This window comes from Fistularia commersonii, chromosome 30 (genome assembly GCF_037954325.1).
Source record: "Fistularia commersonii isolate RoL2024-O1a breed Wild chromosome 30, RoL_Fcom_v1.0, whole genome shotgun sequence".
In the NCBI taxonomy this organism is placed as follows: domain Eukaryota; kingdom Metazoa; phylum Chordata; class Actinopteri; order Syngnathiformes; family Fistulariidae; genus Fistularia; species Fistularia commersonii.
In genome coordinates this window covers 795,001-821,046 of record NC_141313.1, presented here as the reverse complement: position 1 = coordinate 821,046, position 26,046 = coordinate 795,001, and the positions used below count along the sequence as shown (strand labels likewise).

The 26,046-nt window shown below is 52.9% G+C and overlaps 3 protein-coding genes across 17 annotated transcripts in view; 1 reads left to right on the top strand and 2 right to left on the bottom strand.

Moving 5' to 3' along the window:
- The first annotated feature begins 776 nt into the window (after positions 1-776).
- eva1bb (eva-1 homolog Bb (C. elegans)) lies at positions 777-5,436 on the top strand. The gene is made up of 3 exons (XM_086177920.1): positions 777-894; positions 2,616-2,739; positions 4,188-5,436. The coding sequence occupies exons 2-3, from the start codon at positions 2,673-2,675 to the stop codon at positions 4,622-4,624; spliced, it is 504 nt and encodes a 167-aa protein (XP_086034046.1). The 5' UTR covers positions 777-894; positions 2,616-2,672; the 3' UTR covers positions 4,625-5,436.
- A 1,278-nt stretch (positions 5,437-6,714) lies between these two features.
- thrap3b (thyroid hormone receptor associated protein 3b) lies at positions 6,715-17,231 on the bottom strand. Of its 7 annotated transcripts, none has more exons than XM_086177695.1 (11): positions 16,666-17,170; positions 14,016-14,166; positions 12,531-13,319; positions 11,456-12,070; positions 10,796-10,962; positions 10,544-10,655; positions 10,383-10,458; positions 9,617-9,777; positions 9,006-9,156; positions 8,380-8,529; positions 6,715-8,207 (listed from the first exon to the last, which is right to left on the bottom strand). In XM_086177695.1, exons 2-11 carry the CDS (start codon positions 14,135-14,137, stop codon positions 7,986-7,988), a joined length of 2,565 nt encoding a protein of 854 aa, XP_086033821.1. In that variant the 5' UTR covers positions 14,138-14,166; positions 16,666-17,170; the 3' UTR covers positions 6,715-7,985. The 7 variants fall into 7 exon arrangements, 6 of the variants coding, with proteins under 6 accessions (XP_086033821.1, XP_086033822.1, XP_086033824.1 ...); XM_086177696.1 differs by having other exon boundaries at positions 9,006-9,237; positions 10,913-10,962; positions 16,666-17,169; XM_086177698.1 differs by having other exon boundaries at positions 9,006-9,237; positions 10,913-10,962; positions 12,531-13,274; positions 16,666-17,169.
- Positions 17,232-21,579: 4,348 nt separating this feature from the next.
- LOC147215964 (uncharacterized) overlaps positions 21,580-26,046 on the bottom strand; it is a 20,216-nt gene continuing 15,749 nt past the window's right edge. For 4 of the 9 annotated variants that reach the window (XM_086177903.1, XM_086177907.1, XM_086177904.1 and 1 more), the window contains 10 exons: positions 25,625-25,744; positions 24,473-24,618; positions 23,986-24,128; positions 23,662-23,888; positions 23,250-23,583; positions 23,000-23,180; positions 22,671-22,775; positions 22,443-22,578; positions 22,177-22,368; positions 21,580-22,081 (listed from right to left, as the gene is read on the bottom strand). In XM_086177903.1, coding sequence (XP_086034029.1) covers positions 22,071-22,081; positions 22,177-22,368; positions 22,443-22,578; positions 22,671-22,775; positions 23,000-23,180; positions 23,250-23,583; positions 23,662-23,888; positions 23,986-24,128; positions 24,473-24,618; positions 25,625-25,744 — 1,595 coding nt within the window. In that variant the 3' untranslated portion in view covers positions 21,580-22,070. Of the gene's footprint in view, positions 22,082-22,176; positions 22,369-22,442; positions 22,579-22,670; positions 22,776-22,999; positions 23,181-23,249; positions 23,889-23,985; positions 24,129-24,472; positions 24,619-25,624; positions 25,745-26,046 lie in introns of all 9 variants that reach the window. The other 5 variants (XM_086177905.1, XM_086177909.1, XM_086177906.1 and 2 more) reach the window with 2 other exon arrangements.

Genomic DNA, 26,046 nt, shown 5'->3' with positions numbered 1-26,046 from the left:
TTCTTCACTTCACTGAGAAATCAGAAGCTCACAGGAAAGTCAAGCTAATGTGGAGAACAGAAGAAGTCCATCAGTGGGTCCAGGTTGCAGACCTCTCCAGGTGGGTTGTGGGGAGCAGAGGGATCTCTGCTGGATGCAGGTGAAAGATGGTGTGGAGGACCAGCTCCTCTACTCAGTGGAGGTCTCCCCAGTTCCAAGATGGCTGTTCTGACCCCTGTCTCCAAAGGAGTGGTCTTTGTCCTCCAGGTGAAGGTGGACCGTGGATTCTGGACCTGAAGAGGTTGTTTTGCCTGACCAACGCGGAGATGATCACTCTTCGTTGCACTGATACCACCTTCTGGACTCTGAGTTGAGGTGTCCTGTCCTCCAGGAGTCTTCAGAAGGTGTTGATGACTTAATTACTCCTTGACTTGAAGAGGGAGCTTTGAGAAGCTCAGGAGCTGAGGTGCGTGATTTATAACAACCCAGAACAATGTTGCCAGCAGGGTTCCTTGCGTGAGGAACCAGGGTGGAGAGCTCACTTTGAATGGTCCTTTTGAAAAGGACGTCTGCGTGGATCCTCTCACACCTTCTGAACAACAGCACCTGCTTTCTCCACCTTCTCACTGTAGCTCTTTCTCCAGCGCCTCCCTCCGAGCTCCAGATTAAAATACAAAGAGCTCAATTAATCTCCGAGCCCCCCCCCCTCCGCGGCCGAGGAGCTATTTCCTGCCCCGCCCTCCTGGCCTCTCGGCTCGGGGAGAGGAGGCACCTCCTCCCGGGGGTTGAGAGGGAGTGGGACGTCCGACGTCTCCTCCCCTGTCACACATCTCCACGCCGTCCTCCAGGAGCCATGGACTCACACATCTGCTGGCGGAGGAGCCGCTCGGACGCCTGGGCCGGTCCAGAAGCTCGGTGAGTGACAGCGGACGGGGTTTTTGTTGATGTTCAAGACGAGGTTGTTATCTTCTGGGGGTGGACCGGTCAGACGGTTCTGCGGTCTGTGAGGTTCTCCAGAACCCCTCAGCACCCCTGGAGATGTTTCCTCCCGGGGTGACCTGTGGACTACTGTACCATAACACGTCTGGTTTTCGGAGGTTTCAGGTTTCACCGTTCGTCTTGTGTGGAAAGATCTGAGCAGGAAACAGGGGGCTTTACGGGGTCACATAAACAGCCCCAGCTGCCGGCCCTCCGTGCGCCCTGGAGTCGGCGTCTGGAGGCACCGCTGTTTAGTCCACCAGTACGAGGCGGCGGCGGCGGCGGCATAAAACACACATTTGCCTCCGTCTGGTATTTTGCGTTCGCCGCAAACTACCAGCCACCGTGTGGTTCTTCTGCGTTGTCCTCCTAAAGAGTGGAGGCAGGTTGTTGCAACACAACTGTGCTCCTGTGGCCTCCGCTCCTGACAAAACATGGACGCCGTGCCAGGTCGGTGGCGTTCAGACTCCCGTCTGAATCTCCTGTCTGATTGTTAGCTTAGCACGAGGAAGGCCAGCGGCTCTGACTAGCATGTTTAACAGACCGGTTGACGGTTACTTCCTGTACAAGATTAGCAAGGAGGTCTGCGGACGCAACGGGGAAAACCCAGAGAAAGGCGAATCAGACACAACGGCAGTTCGGGAGCACTGTCCAGCAGCGCGGGGGAGGCGGCTGGAGGAGACAGGAAGTCCACGGAGATGTCTGGGGGATCCGATGAGGAAGATGAGACCTCCGATAAACCTTTTATTTATCATGTCCTTCCGGGACCCTTAAACACAAACATGGCCGTCGAGCGCCTCGCAACATCTAAATAAGGGCAAACGGTGGCAGCCAGAACGGCAGTTCAGGTCTGGGAGAAGCAAATGGAGGACATCAGGCGGCGTCAGGAGGCCAAATGGGACGTGAAGGAGTTAAACGTTCACATGAGTCACGGCCACCACAACAACTCCTGCCTAATTGCCCCGTATCTAAAAAAAAAACACCCCGGGCCTTTGAGAAGGTCTGCCAGGAGTCACCGGGATAAGGATCAGGGTGGGAGCGGGGCTGGAGGAGGGAAGGTCACGGGTCACCTACTGTAAACCAGACCAGATCATCTACTGGAGCTAGCGGTAGATCTGTGTAGACGTTCCTCTTTAGGGGCGGGGCGGACGGACATGTTAGATGGTTTGTTTGGACGTGGACAGAAGAGGGATGGTGAAGATCTGGGTAGAAGGTTGTCGAGGTTGGAGCTGGAGAGGAGGGTTAGATAGTGGCTGTGGAGACCCCTGAGGGGAGCAGCTCCAAGATAAAGAAGAAGATAATGTCCTTCCACCATCAGCTGGAGCTGCTGAGGTGTGAAGTATCAGTAAAAATATCAATTGGAACAAACTTCTAGTTATCTCTATTCCTTCTCATCCGGTGTGTTTCCTGCTTTGAGAACATGGACACGTAGCAGAAGGTCTCAGCCATCACTCCAGACCAACAGGGGACTTTTTCTTCCGTGGGAAGAAAAAGAGGTCCGGAAATGATGTCATCAATATAAACACCGCCATTGGCCGAGAACACTGAGGCGTGACCTTTGACCCCCTCACCCCGCTCCCAGGCCTGGGAATGAGGGGAGGAGTTGTGAAGCGATCTGCGGCACGTGGTGACTCCATGCACGTCTCTGAATCCAACAGGAGGAGCCGCGAGACCCTGAGATGGTAGGAAACTGAGCCTCCACCCCCGTGAAGCAGATGGAGCCCATTAGGAGGGACATGGAGCTGCTGAGCAACAGCATGGCGACCTATGCCCACGTCCGAGGTAACCGCGGCGACAACTGCGACAAGGCAGCGAGAACATCACTAACACCAACATCGCACCAGCGATACAGTAGTGCTGCAATACTTGTGTGATAATACTGAGTACAGCACAGCATGGAGGACTGGTCTGTGAAGAACATGGTTCTTCTCAACCAAGCCAGAGGGTCTTCATCTGTCTGAGGAAAGAGCGAGTAGGATAAGTAAGATTCAGCACAAAGAGCTGCTCTCCGTCCAGTTAGGTTCTCCTCAAACCTTCTGCAGTGGAGAGCAGACATCTACCAGGGGTGGGACTCCATAAAATGGAGTTAATTGAAGATTTTGTTAATGGCTACGAAATTAGAAATTCTAATCAGCTGAATTAAACTGCAGGGCCACCTTACGGACCAGCGTGCTTGTACAATGCTAACATGACTGATCTGTGTGCTCATGCAACGCTAACATTATTAACCTGATTGCCTGTACAAAGCAAACTTTAGCGACCTGTGTGGTCATACAAAGCTAACATTACCGTCCTGCGCGCTCACCCGAAGTTAATATTACCCACCAACGTGCTCATACAAAGCTAGCATTACTAAGCAGTGAGCTTGTCCAAAGCTAACATTACCGACCTGCTGACTCGTACAAAGCTAATGTTACCAACCTGTGTGGTCATACAAAGCTAACATTACTGACCAGCGTGCTCACATAAAGCTAACATTAGTGGCCTACTTGCTTGTAACAGCAACACCGCGCTTGCCCATTCAAAGCTAACACTACCGACCTGGTTGCCTGCACAAAATTAATGTTAGCAACTTGCGTGCTCATACAAAGCTAACATTACCGAACTAAATTTCCCTTCAACCAGTGTCGTCTCATCCGCCTTGTCCGTGCTAATCAAACCGTGTCACTATAAATCTGTCCCCCTGGACCTCGAGCGATGAGAAACATTTTGGTACAAATCAAAGTGTGATTAAAATGTGTGACTTCTTTTTTCTGTAATTAATTGATCATAAATGATCATGCGTTAAAGCCCCAGCACTGAAATGTGCTGCACGTGGAGAGGCTGAAGATACACCGAAGGGTTTACCTTCAGAGCCAAGGTACATTTCAGACCTGAATGTGGATTTTGTCCTCCGTCACCCAAAATGGAGTGGTAGGACGAACCGCCGCTAGTAACTGTTTCCATGTGGAAACTGGCTGCGTTTTTTTTTTTTTAAGCCCTGCGAGAAATCCAAGGGGTCACAAGCAAAAAAAGGTCCTGTATAGAACACTGGGGGAGCGAACAAAGGAGTCTAGTGTTGAGCTCTCAGCATTCGTCCGCTGTCTCGCCAGCGTCGGCTCCGCGGGGCGGCCTGTTTAGGTTGGCTCGTCCCGCCACTGCATATTTTGTGACAACACGTGTTTCTTGAGCTCAGACGCGAGCCTTCAAACGCTGCAAACACACTCACCCTGTGGCGTCTCCGTTTCCAGCCAACCCCGAGAGCTTCGCCCTCTACTTCATGATGGGCGTCTGCTTAGGCCTGCTCATGGCGCTGTGCCTCCTGGTGGCCGGCATCACCTGCAGGACTCGCCGCCAGCGAGCCCAGCCCCCTTCACCTGAGAGGAGGCAGCTGAAGGAGTCCAGTGAGGAGGAGGAGGAAGAGGAGGAGGAGGAGGAGGATGAGGAGAGCGTCACAGGAGAAGCCAGGGTGGAGGGTCCAACGTCGGCGCCGGGACGGACGAGCGAACGCGGCGACCAGCCTGACGGGACTCTGAGGAGCGTGAACGTGTTCGCCTCCGCCGAGGAGCTGGAGAAGGCACGTCGCCTGGAGGAGAGGGAGCGGATCGTCAGGGAGATTTGGAGGAACGGCCAGCCGGACATCCTGGTCACGGGAACGGGGACCATCGGACGGGTACATTACCACTAGTGGACCGCTAGGTGGCGCCAGAAGGTCCACCCCTTCAGCTGTGATGGAGATGGAGAGAATGGAAAGCAGTGGAGGTGGACACCTGGATGATGGTGACCTTTACAAATACTGGATATTTATATTTAGCCATGATTGAAGGTGGGCGAGTGTTGAACCTCTGGGGAACCTGGGTTCTCCTCTTCAAGTACACATGTAACCCAGATGTTCAACCCTCTTAATCTATAAACCTGAAACACCAAGAATCACCCTCTGTTCACACACACTCAATTCACATGTGGTAGAACGTAGAGGAAATCCATGGAGATCGAGAGAACCAAGGCAATCATGCAAAAACAACACCTGTGCACCTCCACCGTCTCCAAGATGAGACTCGAAAACAACGCTTTCTCTTCTGTCTTGAACGTTTGTCGTCCGTCTCCACCTGTCCCGACAGCAACACGAAAACCAGACGAATAAATAAAAACGAGACATTTCTTCTGTCATTTGAATAAAGTTATAGAATTCTGCGGTGTATCCATGGAGGTTTGGCTGGAGGGGAAGGAATGTGAGGTCTGTTTTCTTCACCGAGAACAGTGTGGTGAAGAGCCGAGTGAGAGGTGAAGAGAGATGAAAAGTAGTTTTTTTGAAAAGTTGTTTTGGAAACATATAAAGAGAAATCAGAGAAGTATTTTTGAAAAAGATGATAAATGAATGACAGCACGACGGTGCAGTGGCGAGAGCCTCCTCCTCACCATTCACACTATTGTATACTATCTTTGACAAATTCTGCTATTTTTGGTTTATAAACAATCTAAAATATCAATATTTTCCAACCTGAGTGTCGTTTTTCTTTGTCCTGGAAGGCGGATGACTGACCGGACCGAGCACCGTGACCGTGACTCGGCTGACTTAGCTAGCTCTGTTACGAGCACGGTTAGCTTGCCAGCTAGTGAGCGAGGGGTCTGGATCGTATTCAAATACTATTTTTCGGTTCCTAAATAAATAATCCGTGCGGTGGTTGGTGGTAGAGTGAGATTACAGTGATTCCCCACTACATTTACCGCTCAAACAATCTTTATATGAGACTTAACCGTCGAGCCATGATACGGTTACCTTAGCGTTAGCTTTTTCAGGGTTTTAGCCGCTGCTTCATTTGTCACTGCCATACCGTTAGCTTAGCGTTAGCTTAGCCGGGGTCCTCATTTACAACAATCAGGTTCTGTTTCAATGGAGCCTCAATGCGGTTAGCTTGGCGTTAGCCTAGCATTAGCTTGTCCGGCGTCCTTAGCAAGCAGTTTCTGTCACTGGAACTGTGATAACGTTAGCTTAGCCCTAGCTTAGCTTCCCCTGCCGCCTTTTACAGCTTGTTTCCTGTTAGATTCTCCTCTCATCCCAAGGGCTGTTCGCAAAGAAACTCACTTATTTCTTTGTTTTCTGTTCAGTTTACACACTTCTCTCTAACAACAGCTTGGAAACAGGGGACAAAAATACACCCGGAATCTGCCACAGTCAAATAAATAACCTGTCTCATTTGGCATAGTTTACTTCGCATACAGGACTGTCTCAGAAAAATAGAATATTGTCATAAAGTTCTTTATCTTCTGTAATGCAATTACAAAAACAAAAAATGTCATACATTCTGGATTGATTACAAATCAAGTGAAATATTGCAAGCCTTATATAATTTTCATGTTCCTGATTATGGCTTACATCTTAAGAAAACTCAAAAAGCCTATCTCAGAATATTTGATTATGAGAAAGTAACTTTTATTTTTTAATTGTGTTACAGAAGAACTAAATATTCACAATATTCTAATTTTTTTAGACCCCGGTTTATCAAACAAAGCAAGGATTGTAAATTTATCGAGAGCCACAGCATTCTTCTCAGTTTCTGTCATTGTTCTGCCAGAAGCTTCCCTTCAGTCCTTGTCTACATACCTCAGCCAGTTCCTCAGTGTCTCCTTTCTTTGACCAGCAGACAAAACACTGAATGTTGTTTCAGAAAATGACGAGTCCACACGTTCCTCCTGATTTGTGTCAACAATGAGTCCGTTAAGATCGCCGTCACACACAAAATGCTGTCGAATGAAGAACGACTCTCGACACCTCTGCCCTGAATCAAAAAAATTTTTATTGAAAATTAAAAGACGAGTATGTGGTTGCTCTTTCCAAGAGTAGAAAAAAGTCACCATCTTCAGGTGAATGGAGACAGACAGGTGTGCAGGCAACATGCATGTATATACAGTCGGGGCGCTCCTGGTGGTTCCAGTCACACACTTTAAAAATGCACGAGTATATCAGCGCCTCTGGTAAGGGTTCCTGTCCCCACTACTTCCCCTTTGCTTTTTCCGCCGGATTCGTTTTAGAAAAATAGAACCGGCATGTTCTTCCCCGACGCCGCACATTAGGAGGACATGAATTAGGTCAGATGGTTTCATACAGGTTTGTATTTGCTGTTCTTTGCGCTAAAAAGCCAACAAAGGTCAACAGCTCTGAGACGCGAGCCTGCAGGTGTGAATCTGTCTACAGCAAAGCGAATACCAACGTGTTTGTGTAAATCCTTTAATTTAAATGAGTACTTTAACAACAGGACATACTGCAGTACACCACGCAGAGATTTCCTACAGAGAATTACAGTCCAAGTGGCTCTACATTTAAAAAAAAAAAAAAAAAAAAAAAAGAAAGAAGGAAGGAAAAAAAACAGCTGATAGAGCAGGAAGTGACAAACAACTGTTGAGTGTTAAAAAGAAGTCTGGTTTAGTAAATCCCAGCTCTGGCGAGCCCTACGCCCTCTGCTGATTGGTCCCACCGGGGCGTCTCATGCACTAACATCAAGATTAACAAAGCCCCCGACGACAAAAGTAGAGAAGAAGAAGACGACGACGACTTGGAAATCAGCTAAATTCTTTCTACGGCCTCTAGGCGGGGCTGTAGCCTCAAACTGTTTACAGCAGGACATGAACTGGATTATTATTATTATTATTATTATTGTCTAAGGCACAAATGTTTTTGTCTATTTGTTTTTTTTTTTTGTTTTTTTTTTTTAAGTGGACATTAAACTATCTCAATTTGGGACGCCGCACTACTTTGCCCAACGAACACGTGAGGTCGTCGCCGACCGAACGCAAAGCAAACGCAACGAAACTCACATCACATGAAAATAAACCCGAAAAACAAAACAAACCAAAAAAAAAAAAAAAAAAAAAAACGGAAAATCACAGCTAACCTCCAGCAACGAGCTCACAGCTTCACATCGACCGCGGGGAGCGTTCGCCGCCGCTCCGCGCGCCCGAAGCCGTGAACCCGTGAGACGCTGAGAACGGGAGGGGGAACGAACAGAAGAGAACTAAACATGACTCCTTTCCTGCCGGGGGGGTCGTCTCTACGGTTTGGGGGCGTCGCCAGCACTCTTGGATTCTTTGTGCTCTACCTCCACGTTATCGTCGGCCAGCTCCACCTCCTCCCCTCCCTGGAACATGTCGTGGGTCCACTTGGGGCTGCTGCCTCCCTTGCGGTAGACAAAGCGGCCCCGGCGGGGCGGGAAGGACCCCCGGCCCCGGCCGCGGTTATCCATCCAGGTTTTCTCACCGTCGCGGTCGTCGTGCTGAGCAGAGAGAACCCGGTCAGTCGGAGGCACATCAAGCGGGGTTTTTTTTTTTTTTTTTGAAGGTGTCACGCATCCTAGTGTGCGTTCTACCTTTCCCGGAGAGCTTTAACGCCGCCCGGAGACGCTACTAGAACCCGACTTGTCGCTCTTGTCGCACGTCAACACTCACCAGGTAGTACTTCCTACTCTTGGGCGTGTACTCCGGGTCCCACTCCTCCTCCGGGGGGCGCACCGGGGGGTTCATATTGGCAGGGTTGCCGTTGGCGTTGTTGCCGGGATAGTTGCCCCTGTTCCAACCTCGTCCTCTCATCCTGGGGAACTGAAAGCAGAGGCAGGTGACCTCTCAGCTCCCACTCCGGGGACAAACACCTTCCGAGAACACGCTCTTCTTGTCAACAATCGCCGGTTCTAAGATCCCACAACGTTGTGTTAAATGTGCTCGGGATCGGAATCGACGGGAGCATGGGCTTCACACAGAGGTGGGAGGAGAAAATAAAACAGAATGGGGAAAAAAGGCATTTTGTACTCATGAGGTGAGATTCCACTGATTTGCGCTACATTACCTTAGTAAAAATGTGGTAGTGCAAGGAATATGTATGATAGTCACCATCATCATCATTATCATCATCATCATCATCATCCACATTATGTTCCTTAGCAATAGGAGGAAGGAACAGAGCAGAGAAGCCAAGTCTACTGTGATTCCACCAGGACAGAGAGTTGAAGACGAGAGGTCAGAGTCTGAGAGAACGTCCGACGGCAGCAGAGATGAGCCTGGAGCGGCGGGGAACTTACAAATCCGCGGCCTCGGCCCCGCTCCATGTGCTGGCCCTCATAATCGCGGGGGCCTCTGTCCCCGGGCCCACCGTAGTCCCGCGGGGGGTAACGGGTGTGACTGTAGCCTTCCTCTGAATGCTCCACCCCCTCTCCTATGTACTCTTTACCTCTGAAAGGCGGTGGATAAGGGGAAGGAGAGGATGAGGAGGAGGAGGAAGACGGTGAGCGATCCCTCTTCTTCTTACCCTTCCTGCAACCAAAACGTACAACGGTTGAGTTCTTCCCGGCAGAGAGCACGCGGGACAGAGTTCACACGCTCTCGGCCGGAGGTACAATCAGGGCGGACACCTCCTGCGGAGACCACAAGGTGGCCGGACCCGGCTTTCAACTCCAGACCACGACGAGCTGGGAGCTGAAGAGCGGGTGTCCGGCTGACAGATACGTAATGGAGAAACCTCCTGCTGGAGCTGAGGCAGCTGCCTGGGTTCTCCGTCTATGTGCCCTCAGCAGCTGGGGGGGGGCGGGGCTCGCCCTGAGTCAACGCTGCTTACGTGGACATTCAAAAGGTGCGTGAGGAATTTGTGTGTGTGTGTGTGTGTGCGTGAGAGACGGTGCAGCTTTGAACATACTTGGATTTCTTGTGGTGCTTGCCAGGTTTCTCAGAGGACCTCTCTCTGCTCGGTCCTCGGGAGCCCCCAGAGCTCCTGCGCTCCTTGCCGGCAAACCTCTTACGTCTTTCAATATCCAGGCGGAGGTCCATCACGTCGCCTTTGAACTTTTTATTTGAATCCTGCGGCAGAATCAAACGCGGGTCACATCAGCCGGAAGGCCGGCGGCGGCTTGCACACAGCACTGAGCATACCACACCTACACATCACTGCAGTACAGAAGAAGTGCTATCTATCTGGTGTTGTATTCCCTCTAGTGGTCAAGACTCAATGTGTTCCTATGTGTTGCAAACAAAGGTTTAGTTCTCTCACTTCCATGTGCAGTAAAGGTATTGGTGGAAACCAGGGTCATGCATGTGTCATTCAAAACAAGTTCAGCTGATCGGTAGCTTCATTATTTCTTTTGTTTGTTTTTTTTTTTTTTGTTTTTTTCTTTTCATGGAAAAATACTTACAAGGTAAAGGCACTGACAAGCGTCCCTTGAGAGGCTTGGACTCAGGTTCTTAATTCACTTCCTTTTAGCCTTTTCTTGGGGTTGGTACATACCCAATCAATAACCATATCTCTTAGGCTGGGGGCTTGCTTGGCACTTACAAAACACAATTGGCTCTTTTGATTTAGAAATACGCATCCTTTGAAAGAAAAGCACAGAGCTGAATACTGCTGCTTCGGGTCATCTCAAAAGTTGCTCGTTGCAAACACGTCAAATTTCAAAAGGGCTGGTCACCTTGTAGCTCGTTTCCTCCATATCCTCAAACAGATGAGAGTGCCTCTTAAAGGCACTGGGGGAAACATCGATTCTCCTGCGAGGGAGAGGACCTTCATGTCAGGCAACAGTGGACATCCCCGCGGCGACCGCCCGACGTGGAGCGGGGCGACGGTACGCACCTGTGGATTTCTGGGCTCTTCCTTGGCTTCATCATTTCTACCTCCGCAGCCTTTCTTTGGTACATGGCAAAGCGTTCGCTTAAAGTCATGTCTGTGGAGTGGAAGTGCTGAGCTGCAGGGAGAGGGGGAGAACAAAACAGCGGGGTCATCGTCTGCGGGCCGACCAATCGTCTGGACGGACAAACCGACCATCCTGCGGGGCGGGGCGGGACACTGAGCACCTCCGGACCGACCTGCCGGGTGCCACCGTACCTTTGATGTAATGCACAATGGACACGATGTGCTGAGCAAAGAGCTCGGTCGGGCTGCTGCGGAGGTGGGCTGACTGAATGTGCTGGAAAATTGAACGAAACTCCGGGTCTCTCTTACTGGGATTCAGCAGATCTCGGGACATGAAGCGATCTTTAGACAGGGAGGAGCTGAGAGGAGGGACAGGAGACACACACCGTCGGGATGGTTAGAAACAAAGAGGCTCGAAGCGACAAACATGTACCGCGGTGTCCGAGAGAGAGGAGGACATCGTACGACGAGAAGGTCCCGGGTCTCTCCGACCGGCCCCGGCGAGAACCTGAAGGAGCGCGGTGGCGGCGCCGCCGCATCTACCGCCTTCTTTTGGGGTGGGGCATCCTCAGCTGCCTCCGTGAGCTATGTGAGGAGCAAAGACTAGCGGCGTGCCCTGGAGCTAAGTGTTTCGAAGGCGGCTACAATGGGCCAGAGGCCTTCTCCTCCAAGTCCTAATGGAAACTCGTGATCGGGGCCGCCCGGGCGACCGTGAGCCCGACGCCCGAGATTTACATTTGGTTTGGAGAGGTGTTTCGGCAGAGCTCTTCGGGGACGGTCTTCAACTTGGAGGGAAGATGCTGACAGAGGGGGAAACAGTGAGGCGGAGATGAAGTGAATCGCTGCACAAACCTGGACATCTCGTCTAAAGCTCCGACTTTGAGCTCAAAGTCCTCCCTGGAGGCCGACAGGCGCCGTACGGGGGAGTCCTCGCGCGGAGGGTAGGCGCCCGGGAACAGCGGCCGGTCTTTGCCTCTGGAGGTTGTGGGCGGGGACGGACTTCGTCTGGTCTTCTCCTTCTCTTTCTTCTCCTTCTTCTTAGCCTTCTCCTCTTTCTTTGAGCTGTGCTTGCGGCTTCGATAGAGGTCCTCCTCCAGCGGATCCAGGCCTTCGGCGTCATCGGCGTCCCTTCGGTTTTTATCCTTGGCGGACGAGTAGGCGCTCGAATAGCCGGGCTCGTCTCCCCATTTGCCGAAGATGTCCCGAGCGGTGATGGCCGACTTCTCGTCGCCGTCCTCCTCGATGTCTCGCTCTTTCAGGCCGTGAGACTTGAGGAACTCCTCCTCTCCGGCCTCAAAGAACGGCATGGTCTTTTCCTCCTTGGGGTCGCTGAAAGAGGTTGAAGAGATGTTGAAGAGGTCTCCAGTTTTGCCGCCTTTCTCCAGCTCTCTGTCTGCAGGAACCTGCTCCGCGTCTTGGCTATCCTCATTTTCATCCGCCTTTCTGTTTTTATTTTCAGCCAAGAACCTGAAACAAACAACCAAACTACACTCAAGCACCTCCTCCTCACAGCAACACCGCTGCAAACGCTCCTCTCCCACCTGCTCGGCGACAAAGACGCAAATGTAAAAGGTTTAGGACGGGACCGAGGGCGACGGGCCGGGACCCGACCCGAGTCGACGGCCGCATTCTAACCGCCGCTCTCGTCTCTTCCCCCTCCGAACGGCGCCCCCGAACCCCGGGGATCAAAACGGGTCGGACGAGAACGCGTCGCCGACGTCTGAGGCCGAACATACCGCCTCTGTCCTACTCGGGAACGTCGTACTATCGGTGCAAACGCACCTCTGCAGAAACGGTACGAGACAGTGCACGTTCATGCTCACGCCTGCATCTAAGCTCCTCACGGGGGAAGGACAGAGCAGGGTTAGTGGAGACAGAGGTGACCTGAGGACACTCGGCTAGAGGGGAGAACGTAAAACAGACATACTTCTTGAAGGCGGCGGAGATCCCCGCCTTATCTCCGGCTTTCACGTCGTCCTTCGAGAAGAAGCCGAAGCCGCCGAAAGGAGCCGTCTGTCCCGACTTGGTGGGACTGTCCTCGGGCGGAGAGGACACGCTGCCGACGGTTCTCCACATGGCGCCGCTGCTGGATCCTTTGCTGTCGGGGCCGGAGGCGTTGCCCTCTTTCTGGCTGCTCTCCGGGCTGATCTGTTTGGGGCTGGCGTCGTAGTCGATCCATTTACCTCCGGAGGCCTTCTCGATGACGCTGCCGTCGGCTCCCGTGCCGCTCTTCTCCGCCTGGCCCTCCGGCAGCTTGGCCTTGGCCTCCTTGGAGCTGCGCTTGCTCTTACTACTGCGATGGCGCGGGGAGGAGGACCGGGAGCGGGAGGAGGTGGAGCGCTTGGAGCGGCGGGAAGGCCCCGACGACGACCGCTCCGAGACGCGGGAGCGGGAGCGGCTGCCGGAGCGCTTCCGTGGCGTGCGAGAGCGTGAGCGCCCCCTCCGGGGACTATGCGAATGGTGATCCTGGTCGTGGTGGCGGTCGTGCCAGCCGCCCCCGCCGCCCCTCCAGTTGGCCTTGTAGCCGTAGCCGCCTCCTCCCCGGTTCTGGTAATGGCCGCGTGGGTGGTACCCTCGGTTCCTGCCCCGGTAGTGGTACGGTCTTCGGTAGCCGCGGTTGTAGCCTCTGAATCCGCCCCGGTTGTTCTCGTAGTCCCGGCTGGGATAGTTTCTGTAGGACGGAGTGTGTGAACGTGAGCGGGAACGAGACCTAGAACTGGACACAACAGAGAAAAAGGCGAAAAGGTAGAGAAGCCCAGTGACCTTTGGGTTGGGTGCTCACGCCGCTCGGCTCTAAACCAGGGGCCACGGGGGGACGGAGGACTCGGCGAGCCCCGGCGATGCGTGGGGGGATGAAGCTGCATCCGGTCACGATCTTAACTAGTCACGTCCACTAATCGTCTTGTAGCTCCGGAGCAGGGCTGACCGGGCTACCGGTTTGCAGAGGCAAACAGGCGGTAAGATCTGTCGCAGTGATTCTGCTCAAGCCTCAAATTTCTCAAACGGTCCAAAAGAATCACCGTGAGATATTTGATGCACTTCAGCCGAGGGGATCATCTCAGCCCACGTGGGGGCAGACGTCGGAGGGCGGCGCTGGGATGTCTCCACCAGGGGGAGCGCAGAGGCTTCCGGGAGCACCTCCATTTCTTATTGCGGGGAATAAACCAGATCTAAATTGGCGTCCGCCGGTCTGCCGGCTGACTCCGAACCTTCATAGGTTCAGTCTTCTACGGGCAGGCCTTCACAGAACCTATGCGGTGCACACTGTGAAGTCTAAATCAGGCTCTGGCTGCTCTTCTCACAGATACTTATCTGACAGCGATCACAGATAATGCTACAGGGCCATTTCCCGTATGCTCATGCGAGATCACGGGACTGACAGAAAACCCCCAGCGAACTCTTAAATTCATACCTGTAGCGACGCTTCCTGGATCTTGAGCGGGAGCGGCTCCTGGAGTGGGACCGCGAGTAAGACCTGGACCTAGACCTAGACCTGGAGCGGGACCGGGCGGGAGAGTCCGGAGCCTTAGACATCTTCGCTCTCTAAGTCAGAATGAGATCTCCTGGAAAACATGGGAGAGGGGCGGCGAGGGAGGGACAGTCCGGTGAGGTCGACCCACGCAGTGTTTGCTCTCGCGGGTTACAACGTTGAGCAACGACGACTTCTTCAAAAACGAATGACGACATTGAGCGGAATCTCACGGCGGCACCGTTCCAAATCCGCTAACCCGATAGCGGTCCGCCTGTCGTCGAGCCCCCAAGCTGTGCTAACAAAGGCGGCTAACAGGTGGACGTCAAGAGCTGTATGTAAACATGAGCCGGCAGAAACACGAGCCCGGCTTCTGTGCGGCCGGCGCTCAGCCCGCCGCCAAACCCCCGCCAGTTCCGGCTAAACATTAAGACCCGCCGGCGCAAACCAACGCCCGACCTCAGATGACGGCAGGACAAACTGTCAGCGGGGAAACAGGTGGTTCGAAGATGTTCAGGAGAAGGAATGAAGCGTTCCCAATAAACTGCCGGTCAAGGTTACAGGAGACGTTTTCCTCCTGGTTCACTTTGCTCTGCTCTGCACTGACAACAGCGAGACTTATCATTCCAGACTCACGCCGTGCACTGCACAGGTGGAAAAGAAGCCAAAACTATTCAAACTGGCCCTCACCAGCCGGTGAAAAGCACAACATGCTCGCTACATGTTACTGCAAGTCAGCGACAGAGAGCAGGACCTCCTTCTGGGGCCATCACACACACCATCACCCAGGCTCCTAGCAAATATTAATACAAACCTGCACTGAATCCTCACTGAAACGCAGGAGAACCTGTTTCTGGAGCTGAATGCTGTCAGATCGGATTAGGCGTGACTTAGACGTACGTTGTCAGGTCTTGCCTATCCAGATTCTAACTCCAGAATTCCTACCTATGTTGCCCAAACAACGTCCACGTGAACACAGGAACCCTGGTCAAGATCTTCTTGTCGTGGCATTTGGACTTGATTTTCTTCGCTTGAAGACGCTTCTTCGTTCCTCGACAAGAAGATTGTGACAAGAATTGACCATGACCTGGATGACTGAGAACCTGCAGACAACACAAGAACCACATTTCTACACGCCCAACCCCCCACCTTGGAAAGCGGAAACTCAACGTTCTAGAGCTGCAGAAGCACTGTGGTCTGTCAGGTGAAACGTCTGACGAGATCTGACAGGGAGTCACCGGGACCCGGAGGCCAGAAAACCTTCAAAGATTGAGATCAGCCCTAAATCCTAACCGCCGAAACGTGTTCCTTCTCCAGTAAACATCCACCGGAGGACTGCTGCGGAGCAGGTGGAGTTGCTCTCAAGCACCGGAGCATGAACAATGCTTTCATGACAACAGGAACATAAACCAGGAAGTTTCTGCTGGGAAAAAAAAAAAGCGCTGGTGAGGCGGCAGGAGGAGGCCGGGCTGATGCGGTTTCATTATCTGCCTCATGTTCTCCTGAAAGCCTGCTCTGGGGTAAACAGCCAGGTGCCAAACAATGGCTGCTCCTCCACCTTCCTGCAGGACGGTGTTCTCCTCCGCCTAGGAAGAAGCACCCATTAATCGCCGCCACAACAGCTCATGAAAGCATAAAAATCCACTGGGTCAAATAATTTAACAACGGACTCCGATCGCTCAGCTCGCACAGGGTCTCCAGGTGCCGCCTGAGATGGACTCCTTGGGGTCGCGGAGAAGCGAAGGTGGAGTTAAAGGTCGGGGGAGGGGGTCATCTAACCACTTTGAATAATATTCAAAATAGGGAGCTCAGCTGAGTTCACCCACATCTACATGCTGCTGCAGCGGCTCGTTCTTCTGTGGTACAGGACCCCCCCAGAAGTCTCCATGTGTCCAGTTGTGAAGTTCTACCAGGGGACTGCAAATACCTCACACCCTGGAAGATCTCGGTACCGCACAGCTCGGTGTTGCTCCAGTGGAGCTCACGGGGTGTGCAATGTGGTTCACCACACAAGGGAAGTGGTTTGGAAGGCCAACAAGCTTCAGCTGCGATGGAAACCAAAGAGGGAAGGACCTACGAGACATCACCGGTGGAGATCAGTCCACGGGGTGATCGATCGATCGATGGGGATCTCCGCGGATTAGATTACAATACAAGGGAGGGGGCGGCCGAATAGAAAAAAATATGAATGTAAACCCCCGACTTGAAAAATGAGCTTTATTCATTGAAAACAGGACGACCACGCGGTTCCTCCAGAGCGAACATCTCCACGCAGTTCGTTCCTCAACGGTCGGAGAAGCAGCGATCGCCATTTGGAGCTCCGGCCACCGAGTGGCGCCGGGCCGCGGCCGCTCGGGCTAAAAGTAATAAAATGCAATGATATGAAATAAAAAGGAGGGCGTCGTGTTTCCTCGAAGAACGGTGAGCCCGCAGCTTCCCCTCCAGCCCGGCCATGTTAACGTCCCTCCTCGCGGCGGCTCTGCGTGGGTCCGCGACCATTAACCGCAGTTAGCCGCTAACGGCTAATCTCCCCGTGTGCCGCGGGGGCTCGACGGCGGCTTCGGCGGAGGGAGGGCGGGGGAACCCCGGTTACCTTTCCTGGGTTTCACGGCACCGCCCGTCGACGGCTCGCCTGAAATGGACGCTAGAGTGGAGACGCCTCGGAGGCCGGGCCGCCCGCTCCTCTGCTCCTTCCTGGCTTCACGGTCCGCTGCTAACGGATGTTAGCCGCCTAGCTCCTCGGGGAGAGACGACCAGCCGCCCAGTAAAGGGAGGCTCCGGGACCTAAAATGGCGCTGGTGGTGTTTCGTGATCCCGTCCCACGGAACGAATCCACGGGAGATTCCCGGTGGACGTCGACCCCTCGCGAAAAAAACGCGCGTTTTGTTCTTTTTTTTCTCTTTCTTCTCGGGCTTCAACGTTCTCGGGTTGCGGAGGTTCGTCACGCAGCGTTAGCTCACGGGGCTAATCGATCGGACTCAAGTCGCGCGAGATTTGAGTTGCGGTGGGAGTCGAGCCGAAAGCAGGGCGCTGGCGGCGCATGCGCAGTCACACCCCGGCGCATCATCCCGCTCACAGCCCACCATCTCCTCTTCTCGTATCTCCTTCATGTTTGATATCTGGGTGTAAACTCCCTCGAACATAAAAAAGAACCGCACTGAGCTTTCTTCTGCACACTGGAGCTGTATTTTCCCAGTTCTCCAGTCTGTATTTACCATAGTATAAACCTGCACTCTAACCAGGCAGGCCTACAGCGCTGTTTGGTAGATACCTCCAGGTTCTGTAGGTGTTTCTGCAGTTTCGTGTCATCTCTGGCTGAAACAGACACCAATGTGTAGTCGCAAGCACACACACACACACACACACACACACACACACACACACATGATGACCTCCCAGTGAGAGCACATTCTTTGGGGATAATGGGCTCCTTCACCAGTCACTGTTTATGGCCCTTTAACATTTCAAAGCTGGACCTTCTCCCGTGCTTCTCTTTGTCCAACCAGGAGGAGATGTGTCTGCTCCCCCTCTGACCCACAGCTGTCCTTCAGAAAAGCTCGGGGAGTGGGGGTGTTGACTATTTTTACCCGACTAAGCCACATAACGCCCCCGATCACTGAGATGGATTCCAACCTGAGTGCCGCTCAGGGGGGGTTGTGTTGCCGTGACAACCACACACACACACACACACACGTCTCCTTGTTTGTCACTCACTGTTTACGGTGTGTGGTCTCCAGGAGGTTCTCACACAGACATGGATGGAGGCCAGCCTGCTGCTTCAGGTCTGCTCAGCCGGAGAGCCTGAGGAACCTCACCATCTCACCATCTCACCATCTCACCTCCTTCTGTGAATGCATGTTGACGTGTCACTCATGGAAACACACCGGTCAGATCTGCGGTGGGGGGGCGGGGAGGTCCACGAGGAGAACCACGAGAGGAGAGCTGTGGGCAGACCAGGTGGACCACCTGAATGAAGGTGTGAAGGTGATGGCTGGAGAACACCTCTGCTCACGAGGGTTTGCAGCAAAGAGGAGAAGCACCCCTCTCGCTCAGCCCCAGTGGTTTAACCCACCCCCGCCCCCATGTGAAATGGCGCGTTCCAACGGTACCTCATGTACTGTTACATCATGTGACGTCACAGCTTGAAACCCCCTTTGGAGCTCCATCTGTGTTTCCATGGCGTCTAAAGGGGTCAGCAGAAACCCCACCCACCTTCATCTCCACCTTCATCTCCACCCGCCCTGCCCTTTTCCTGCTCTGGTTCTAGAAGGCAACTTCCTGCTCATCACTCTCTTTAGGAGGAAACCTGGCTCAAGCCTGTTACCATGACAACCAGCCAGTAGATGAGCAGCTGCCATCAAATCAAAAATTGTGATTCAAGACAAACATAAATGGATGAGGGGAAAGGCTCCTGAGGAACACGAGGAACATGAGGAACATGAGGAACATGAGGAACATGAGGAACATGAAACATGGAGAACAGAAGACCATGAAGAACATTAGGAACGTGAGGAACGTGAGGAACATGAATAATGAAGAACAGAAGGCCATGAAAAACATTAGGAACATGAGGAACGTGAGGAAATTGAGGCATGAAAACATGAGGAACATGAAGAATTTGAGGAAAATGAAAATGTGAGGAACATCAAAACATGAGGAACATGAAGAACGTGAAGAACATGAAGAACATGAGGAACGTGAGGAACGTGAGGAACGTGAGGAACATGAAACGTGAAGAACAGAAGACCATGAAGAACATTAGGAACATGAGGAATTTGAGGAAAATGAAAATGTGAGGTACATCAAAACATGAGGAACATGAAGAACGTGAAGAACATGAAGAACATGAGGAATGTGAGGAACATGAAACGTGAAGAACAGAAGACCATGAAGAACATTAGGAACATGAGGAACATGAGGAACATGAAACATGAAGAACAGAAGGCCATGAAGAACATTAGGAACATAAGGAACGTGAGGAATTTGAGGAAAATGAAAATGTGAGGAACATCAAAATATAAGGAACATGAAGAACGTGAAGAACATTGGGAACATGAGGAGAATGGGGAACATGAGGAACCTGAGGAACCTGAGGAACATGGGGCATGAAAATGTGAGAAACATGTAGAAAGTGAGGAAAATGAAATGTGAAGAACATAAGGACATTAGGAACGTGAGGAATACGAGAAAAATGGAAATGTGAGGAATGTGAAGAACATGGGGCACGAAAACATGAGAAACATGTAGAACCTAAAAACGTGAAGAACATCAGGAACATGAGGAACGTGAGGAACATTAGGCATGAAGACATGAGGAATGTGAAGAACAAGAACATGAGGAACATTAGGAACATGAAGAATTTGAGGAAAATGAAAATGTGAGGAACATCAAAACACGAGGAACATGAAGAACGTGAAGAACATGGGGAACATGAGGAACATGGGGCATGAAAACATGAGGCATGGAGAACCTGGGAACATGAAGAACATCAGGAAGAACGTGAAGACCATCAGGAAGAACTTTAGGAATGTGAGGAACCTGAAGAACATGTGTAATATTCAAATGTGAGGAACATGAGGAACATTAAAACTTGTGGAACATGAGGATGGAGAGGAATGTGAGGAACATGCAGAACATGTGGAGTGTAAGGAACATGAACCGACCAGGAGATCCAGGAGATACTTTCAACAGAAAAGCCAGGTGTCCTGTTGAAAGAGATGTTCTTCAGCACCGAGGCAGCAGATGACCCCACCATGGTGCTGCTGGTCTGGCGGTAGGTGAGGTTCCACCAGAGGTGTCCACTGTTACGCTGAAGGTCCGGTCCACTCTCGGGGAAACCATGGGTTCCACGTGATGGAGCAGAACACACACTCACAACGTGCGCCGGAGCGACGTAGAACCTCAGAACCCGGACGGAGAGCCGGACCTGCAGCCTGTGGGGCTTTCCTGAGATGTTCCTCTCAGATGTTTGGGGAGCAGCTGCTCCTCAGTGGAGGTTCATGAAGATCAGTGGGAATTGCTGAAAGCCAGATGAGGACGGCAAAGATCAGTGAAGACCATCTAAACTCAAACTGAGACCAGGTAGGGGTAGAAAAGTATGAGTGTGTGTGTGTGTGTGTGTGTGTGTGTGTGTGTTGTGGCGTTTAAACCGTCATCCAGATTTCTCTTAGCATGGAGATGAGAAATAAGGTCTGAACTTTCACTTTGGGTAGAAGTGTGTGTGTGTGTGTGTGTGTGTGTGTGTGTGTGTGTGTGTGTGTGTGTGTGTGTGTATCCACAGGTTAATGTGTTACTGTGACAGGAATCACAAACCAGCCCGTCTGAACTTTGACCCTGCAGAGGAACACATGGAGGCTCCTCCTCCTCTGAAGACCTGCACGGGTTCACAACACACACACACACACACACACACACACACACACACACAGAGACATACACTGCAAACAAGGGAGGGGGGTTCATGGGTTGATTGCAAGATCAAGGTAAATACACACACACACAATAACAAACACACAGAGAAATGCATGCACACACACACACAGACACGTACACACACAGAAAAACACGCATTCACACTCACACACACACACACACACACACACACACACACACACACTCCAAGTTGTCCTGACCCAGATGAAGATAAAGTCAATAAATCCTTTCAATGCTCCTCCTCTTCTTCTTCTTCTTCTTCTTCTTCTTCTTCTTCTTCTTCTTCTTCTTCTTCTTCTTCTTCTTCTTCTTCTTCTTCTCCTCCTCCTCCTCCCTGGTCTCTGTGAAGCTTCTCCTGTCCTCCTCACAAGTCAGAGCTCCATCTCAACTCATACTTGAAGTTCTCAGATGAAAGCCTGAATGAAAGAAGACTTTTAATCCCAGAATTCAAACATTCAATTAAATTCAGTCTCTAAATCACAGAATTCAGAATCAATACCAAGTCAGACTTTCATCTAAATTCGTATTTTTATCTGAGAATTTGGATTTAAAGGTAAAATTCAAACTTTATGACGATCGCTTGATCGCTTGATCACTTATCAATCGATCTTCAGCGCTGGAGAGCAGACCTGAAGGTCCTTGGAGAAGTTCAGCTGGTCTCCAGGGGGAGAGCTTCAGCGAGATGGAGGAGACGTGGAGCTGCAAAGGTGGCGTGGAGGAGGCCAGGGTGTGTGTGTGTGTGTGTGTGTGTGTGTGTGTGTGTGTGTGTGTGTGTGTGTGTGTGATCTCCAGGATCAGGGTTTGATTGACAAGTGCAGAGGCAGCCAGACCAGAACATCTTCTGAACTGGTGGACCTCCTGAGCTTCAGCGGTCTGGTGCTGCCTCCTGCAGGAGGGCCTGCAAATGTATTGATCTCTAAACATCAAATGATTTTACTTATCAATCACTGATCACTTTTATCCATTGAACTCCACTTCCTGTGGGCGTGGCCTCTTATTGTGATGTATGTTGATTGACAGGTTGGTGGATGGAAGCAGGAAACTCGCACACACACACACACACACACACGTTCCCTTTTTGTAAAGCTTTATTTCCCGGCTCCCCTGCAGGGGGCGACATTTCCCCCACCCCGTTACACACACACACACACACACACACACACACACACACACACACACTCACACACGCACACACGCACACACAGTCCTGTCAAAAAAGCTCCCGTGTTAAATAACTCAATAAATCAAAACAAGCACAACAAACACACACCCGCGCGCACACACACACACACACACACACACACACACACGCACATTCATCACACACGGTTGAACTTAAGATAACGACATTGTAACGACACAGTAATAACATGGTAATAACATAGTAGTAACACCCACTGTGTGATTTGACGCTTTCCGGGATGTTTGTTCTAAAAGTTGTTATGCAGGCAGTTGTTTTTTTTGTTGTTTTTCTTTTTAAGGTGCCATTCGGCGCCGCCCCTTCCTCGCACGGCGGGCGCCACGCATCTGTTTGGCACACTGTGGGTCCGGCGGCGGCGTGGCCAATCACAGGACCCCTGCAGGACGGAGGAGGAAACGGTCATGGCGCCGCTCTAGCGAGCCCCTGCCAGCTCTGGCCCCGCCCCTTTACGCGTCGGCCCCGCCCCCTTACGTGCGACGTGCTGCGGCTTCATCGGGCCGGGCTTCATCATGAAAGGCTCCGCCCCTTCAAAGTCAGCCGGCTCCCCATTGGCCGAGACGCCGTTGTGGTGCGCGGGGGGCGGGGCCCCGTTGACCAGCGGCGCCGGGGCGGCGCCGGACGGGTTGAAGACGGCGGCGTTGGGGTTCAGGAGGCTCCCCCCGGCTGAGGGACCAATGAGAGAGTTAGGAAGCGCCGCTCAGGCAGGACGGCGGGGTTATTATGGGATGTGGCGTTACCCTTGGTGGGCGCCGCGTCCTGGCCGTTGAGCCGCGGCGACGCCTTGGCCTCCCTCTGCTGCGGACAGGAAGGCGCCGCTCCCGCCTTCTCGCCGCCGTCGCTCCTCCTGGTCCTCTTCATGATCTCCTCCAGGCGCTGGAGCAGAGGACATGCGCTCCGTCAGGCTCCCGGGCGGCGGCGGCGGCGGCGTGGACCTCCCGCGAGCTCCTCACACCTTCATCCCTCACCTTCTTCCTCTCCAGACGCTCCTGCTCCTCCTTCTGGAAGTGCTTCTCGCGCTCCATGCGCTGCTGCTCCGCCTCCTCCCGGGCTTTGGCCTCCGCCTCCTCCCTCTGAGGAGAAGACCCACAGATGTTCATCCAACATCTATGGGGATGTTTCGGCGTCGCCACGGCGACAACGGTCCCCCTCGGCCGGTATGGAGGTCACCAGCTGGCAGACGAGGGGCTTCCGATCGCCGTTTAATCTACCAGCGGCGCCGGCGTGAGCCGTAATCCGCGCAGATGGCGAGCGGGATCCGGCGGGGGAGGGGTCGGGGCGGCGAGCTTCTCCTCACCTGCTTCTGCAGCCGCCGGTTCTCCTCCTGCTCGGCCTGCAACCGCCGCCGCTCCTCCTCCTCCTGGCGAGCTCGCTGGGCCAGATCTCGCTGCCGCTGCTGCTCCGCCATGAAGCGAGCCTCCTCCTCGCGACGCTTCCGCTCCTCCGCCTCGCGGGCCGCCGCCTCCTCCCTCAGCGCCCTGGACGGGGAGGTGGAGGTGAAGACCAGCACCTCCTCTGGAAGGAGGAGCCGACCTTCATCCGTCTACCTGTTCCTCTGCTCCTGCTCCAGGCGCTCCTGCTCCTCCCGCTCGCGCTGCTCCCTCGCCTGCCGCCGATTCTCCGCCAGGACGCGAGCCGCCTCCTCCGGGTCGTTGGTGCCGGCCGACGGCCTGCTAGCAGCGGCAGCGGGCGGTGTAGCGGTAGCGACGGGTGTAGCGGTAGCAACGGGTGTAGCGGTAGCGGGTGTAGCTGGTGTGGCGGCGGCTGCAGCTGGCGCTTCAGTTGCCACGGCGGCGGCGGCGGGCGCAGCTCCTGCATCCTCCGGGCTGAGGGTGGAGACGGGGGTGGAGGACGCCGCCGTGACGGGAAGGTCACCCGGATCTGAGGAGCAAAGATGGCGGCTGCGTTTCATGGCTACGTTATGTGGCGGGCGCCTCTTCCCGGGATGGGTGCGCTTACTTTTCTTCTCCGGCTGGGGTTTGGGGGTGGTTTCCACGGCGACGGCGGCTACGGGCTGCGGCTGCACCCTGGCGGGCGTCTGCGCCCGTTTGGGGCGGGGCTTCGGCCCGGGGGGCGGGGTCTTCTTACTGGCGGGCGTCTTGGGGGCCGGCGCCGCCACCATGGGCGACAGCGGGCGGCTCTTGGGCGGCGCCGGTGACGGCGGCCTGTTTTTAGGCCTCGGCGTGCTGACGGGGGAAGGAGGAGACGGAGATGCATCAGCAGGAGAAGCGAGGAACCTGTGGAACCACGGCTAGATGTCACGCCGACCCGTCCTGGAAGTACCTGGGCTCCAGCTGGGCCCGCGGGGCCGGGACGGCCGGCGGCGCCGTCAGCCTCCTCTTCTGCACCTTCTCCTTGGCGAGGGCGTTCTTCTCCTTCTCGTTCTCCCGCTCCTTGTCTTTCTTTTCCTTCTTCTTCTTGTCCACCTGGGAGACGGAAACACCAGTTCTCACATTCTGCCATGCGGAGCGTCACTAGCCTAGCCTAGCCTAGCCTAGCGTAGCCTAGCCTGGCCAATGTTTTGCTGTGAATCTGCTAACTTCTGGTCACAGATGCAACTTCTGGTGTTACCAGGGTTACCTCCTGGAGTGGGATGCGGTTGCCTAGCAACTACTGGGGCGTTTCCATGCTCTGATCTACAAGGGGACTGAGAAGTCGAGCATCTCTCCCCTCAGTGGAGAATTTTCTGGCAAGGCATATCTCCACACACGTTTTGTGTGTGTGTGTGTGTGTGTGTGTGTGTGTGTGTGTGTGTGTGTGTTCCACCTACCGGTGTGGAGTTCCTCCGGTGCTGCCGCTGGGTGATATCTGGCGTGCTGGCGGAGGAGATCCTCCAGCGCTCGGCCGGGTTCTGGTGCTGGTGGGAGCAGGCGTTCAGCGGGCTGGCCGAGGCTGAACGGGAGCAGTGGTGAGAGTCTGAGGGACACACACACACACACACACACACACACACACACACACACACACACACACACACACACAGACAGCGTGCAGGGTGACATGAAAACCACACACACACCATGCGGGGTGACATTAAACACACTGGGGTTCAGAGTGGCGTGCTGGCAGTCCAATTGTCTTCTGGAGCATGAATGGGTGAATGAATGAATGAATGTCTCTTATTTCTTGTCAATGAGCAGAAATGCTGCATCTCTTCATAACATGTGAGTGAGATGATGAATGGCTGTAAGTACACTGCTCAAAAAACTAAAGGGAACACTTAAAAAACACATCCTAGATCTAAATGAATGAAATATTCTTATGAAATACTTTGCTCTTTACACAGTTGAATGTGCTGACAACAAAATCACACAAAAATGATCAATGGAAATCAATTGTATCAACCCATGGAGGTCTGGATTAGGAATCACACTAAACATTAAAGTGTAAAAACAAACTCCAGGCTGATCCAACTTTGATGTAATGTCCTTAAAACAAGTCCAAATGAATCTGTGTTGCTTCCTGAGTGGACACTATGATTTCACACAAGGGTGATTGACTTGGAGTTACATTGTGTTGTTCAAGTGTTCCCTTCTTTTTTTGAGCAGTATATTTAAATGATATGTGAATGAATTGTTGTGTTTGTTTATTAATGCATGAATGGTTGCATGTCCCCATATGAGGTGTGAATGAGGGAGTGAATGCTTAACCTCATATTATGTTAAGGGTCAATTTCACCCATTGGGTCAAATTGACCCTAAACATAATATGAGGGTTAAATGTAGGTATCAGATGTATGACAGGGTGAATGTCCCTATGCGATTTGTGAAATAGAGGGTGAGTGGTTGAAATGAACGAGTGAACGGTCGCATCTTCTGTGTGACACGTGAATGAGAGGGTGAACGTTTGCAGGAGGTGCAAACCAATGGGCGAAGGCCTCCGAGCAGCGGGAGGAGAAGACGGCGTCCATGCTGTCACTCACGGGAGTCGCTGCTGTTGAGGAGGGTGGCGGCGCTGCGGCTGCGAGCGAGGAAGGACAACGTCGGCGTCATCAGGCGCTCCACGATGCGGCTCTCCCACGGGCTGAGGCGCAGGCTGCGGGCTGACAGAAGAGGGCGTCGTCATTACGGTCGAAAATCCCACCGTCCGGCGTCACGCCGGCGTTCATCCGACGCGTTAGCGACCCGACGACGCCCGCAGTAGTCATGGAAACACAACTCAAGCCACGAACCGGCAAGACGTGAGCCGGAGGAGGCGGGACGTGAACCTTTTTGGACGTCGGTTCCCGCGTTCCTTCCAGCAACCTTCTCAACCTTCTCAACCTTCTGTCAACATCTCAATTGTAGCAACAGTGCAATAACTATGTAATAAGCATAATAACTGTGTAATGAGAATAATCTTGTT

Excerpts from the sequence above, each read along its gene's own strand:
- eva1bb (XM_086177920.1), top strand. The coding sequence starts at position 2,673 with ATGGAGCCCATTAGGAGGGACATGGAGCTGCTGAGCAACAGCATGGCG. Across the intron at positions 2,740-4,187 it reads GACCTATGCCCACGTCCGAG|CCAACCCCGAGAGCTTCGCC; the intron begins GTAACCGCGGCG and ends CTCCGTTTCCAG.
- thrap3b (XM_086177693.1), bottom strand. The coding sequence starts at position 14,137 with ATGTCTAAGGCTCCGGACTCTCCCGCCCGGTCCCGCTCCAGGTCTAGG. Across the intron at positions 13,320-14,015 it reads TCCAGGAAGCGTCGCTACAG|TTCTAGGTCTCGTTCCCGCT; the intron begins GTATGAATTTAA and ends TGTTGTGTCCAG. Across the intron at positions 9,238-9,616 it reads AAGCACCACAAGAAATCCAA|GAAGGGTAAGAAGAAGAGGG; the intron begins GTATGTTCAAAG and ends TTTTGGTTGCAG.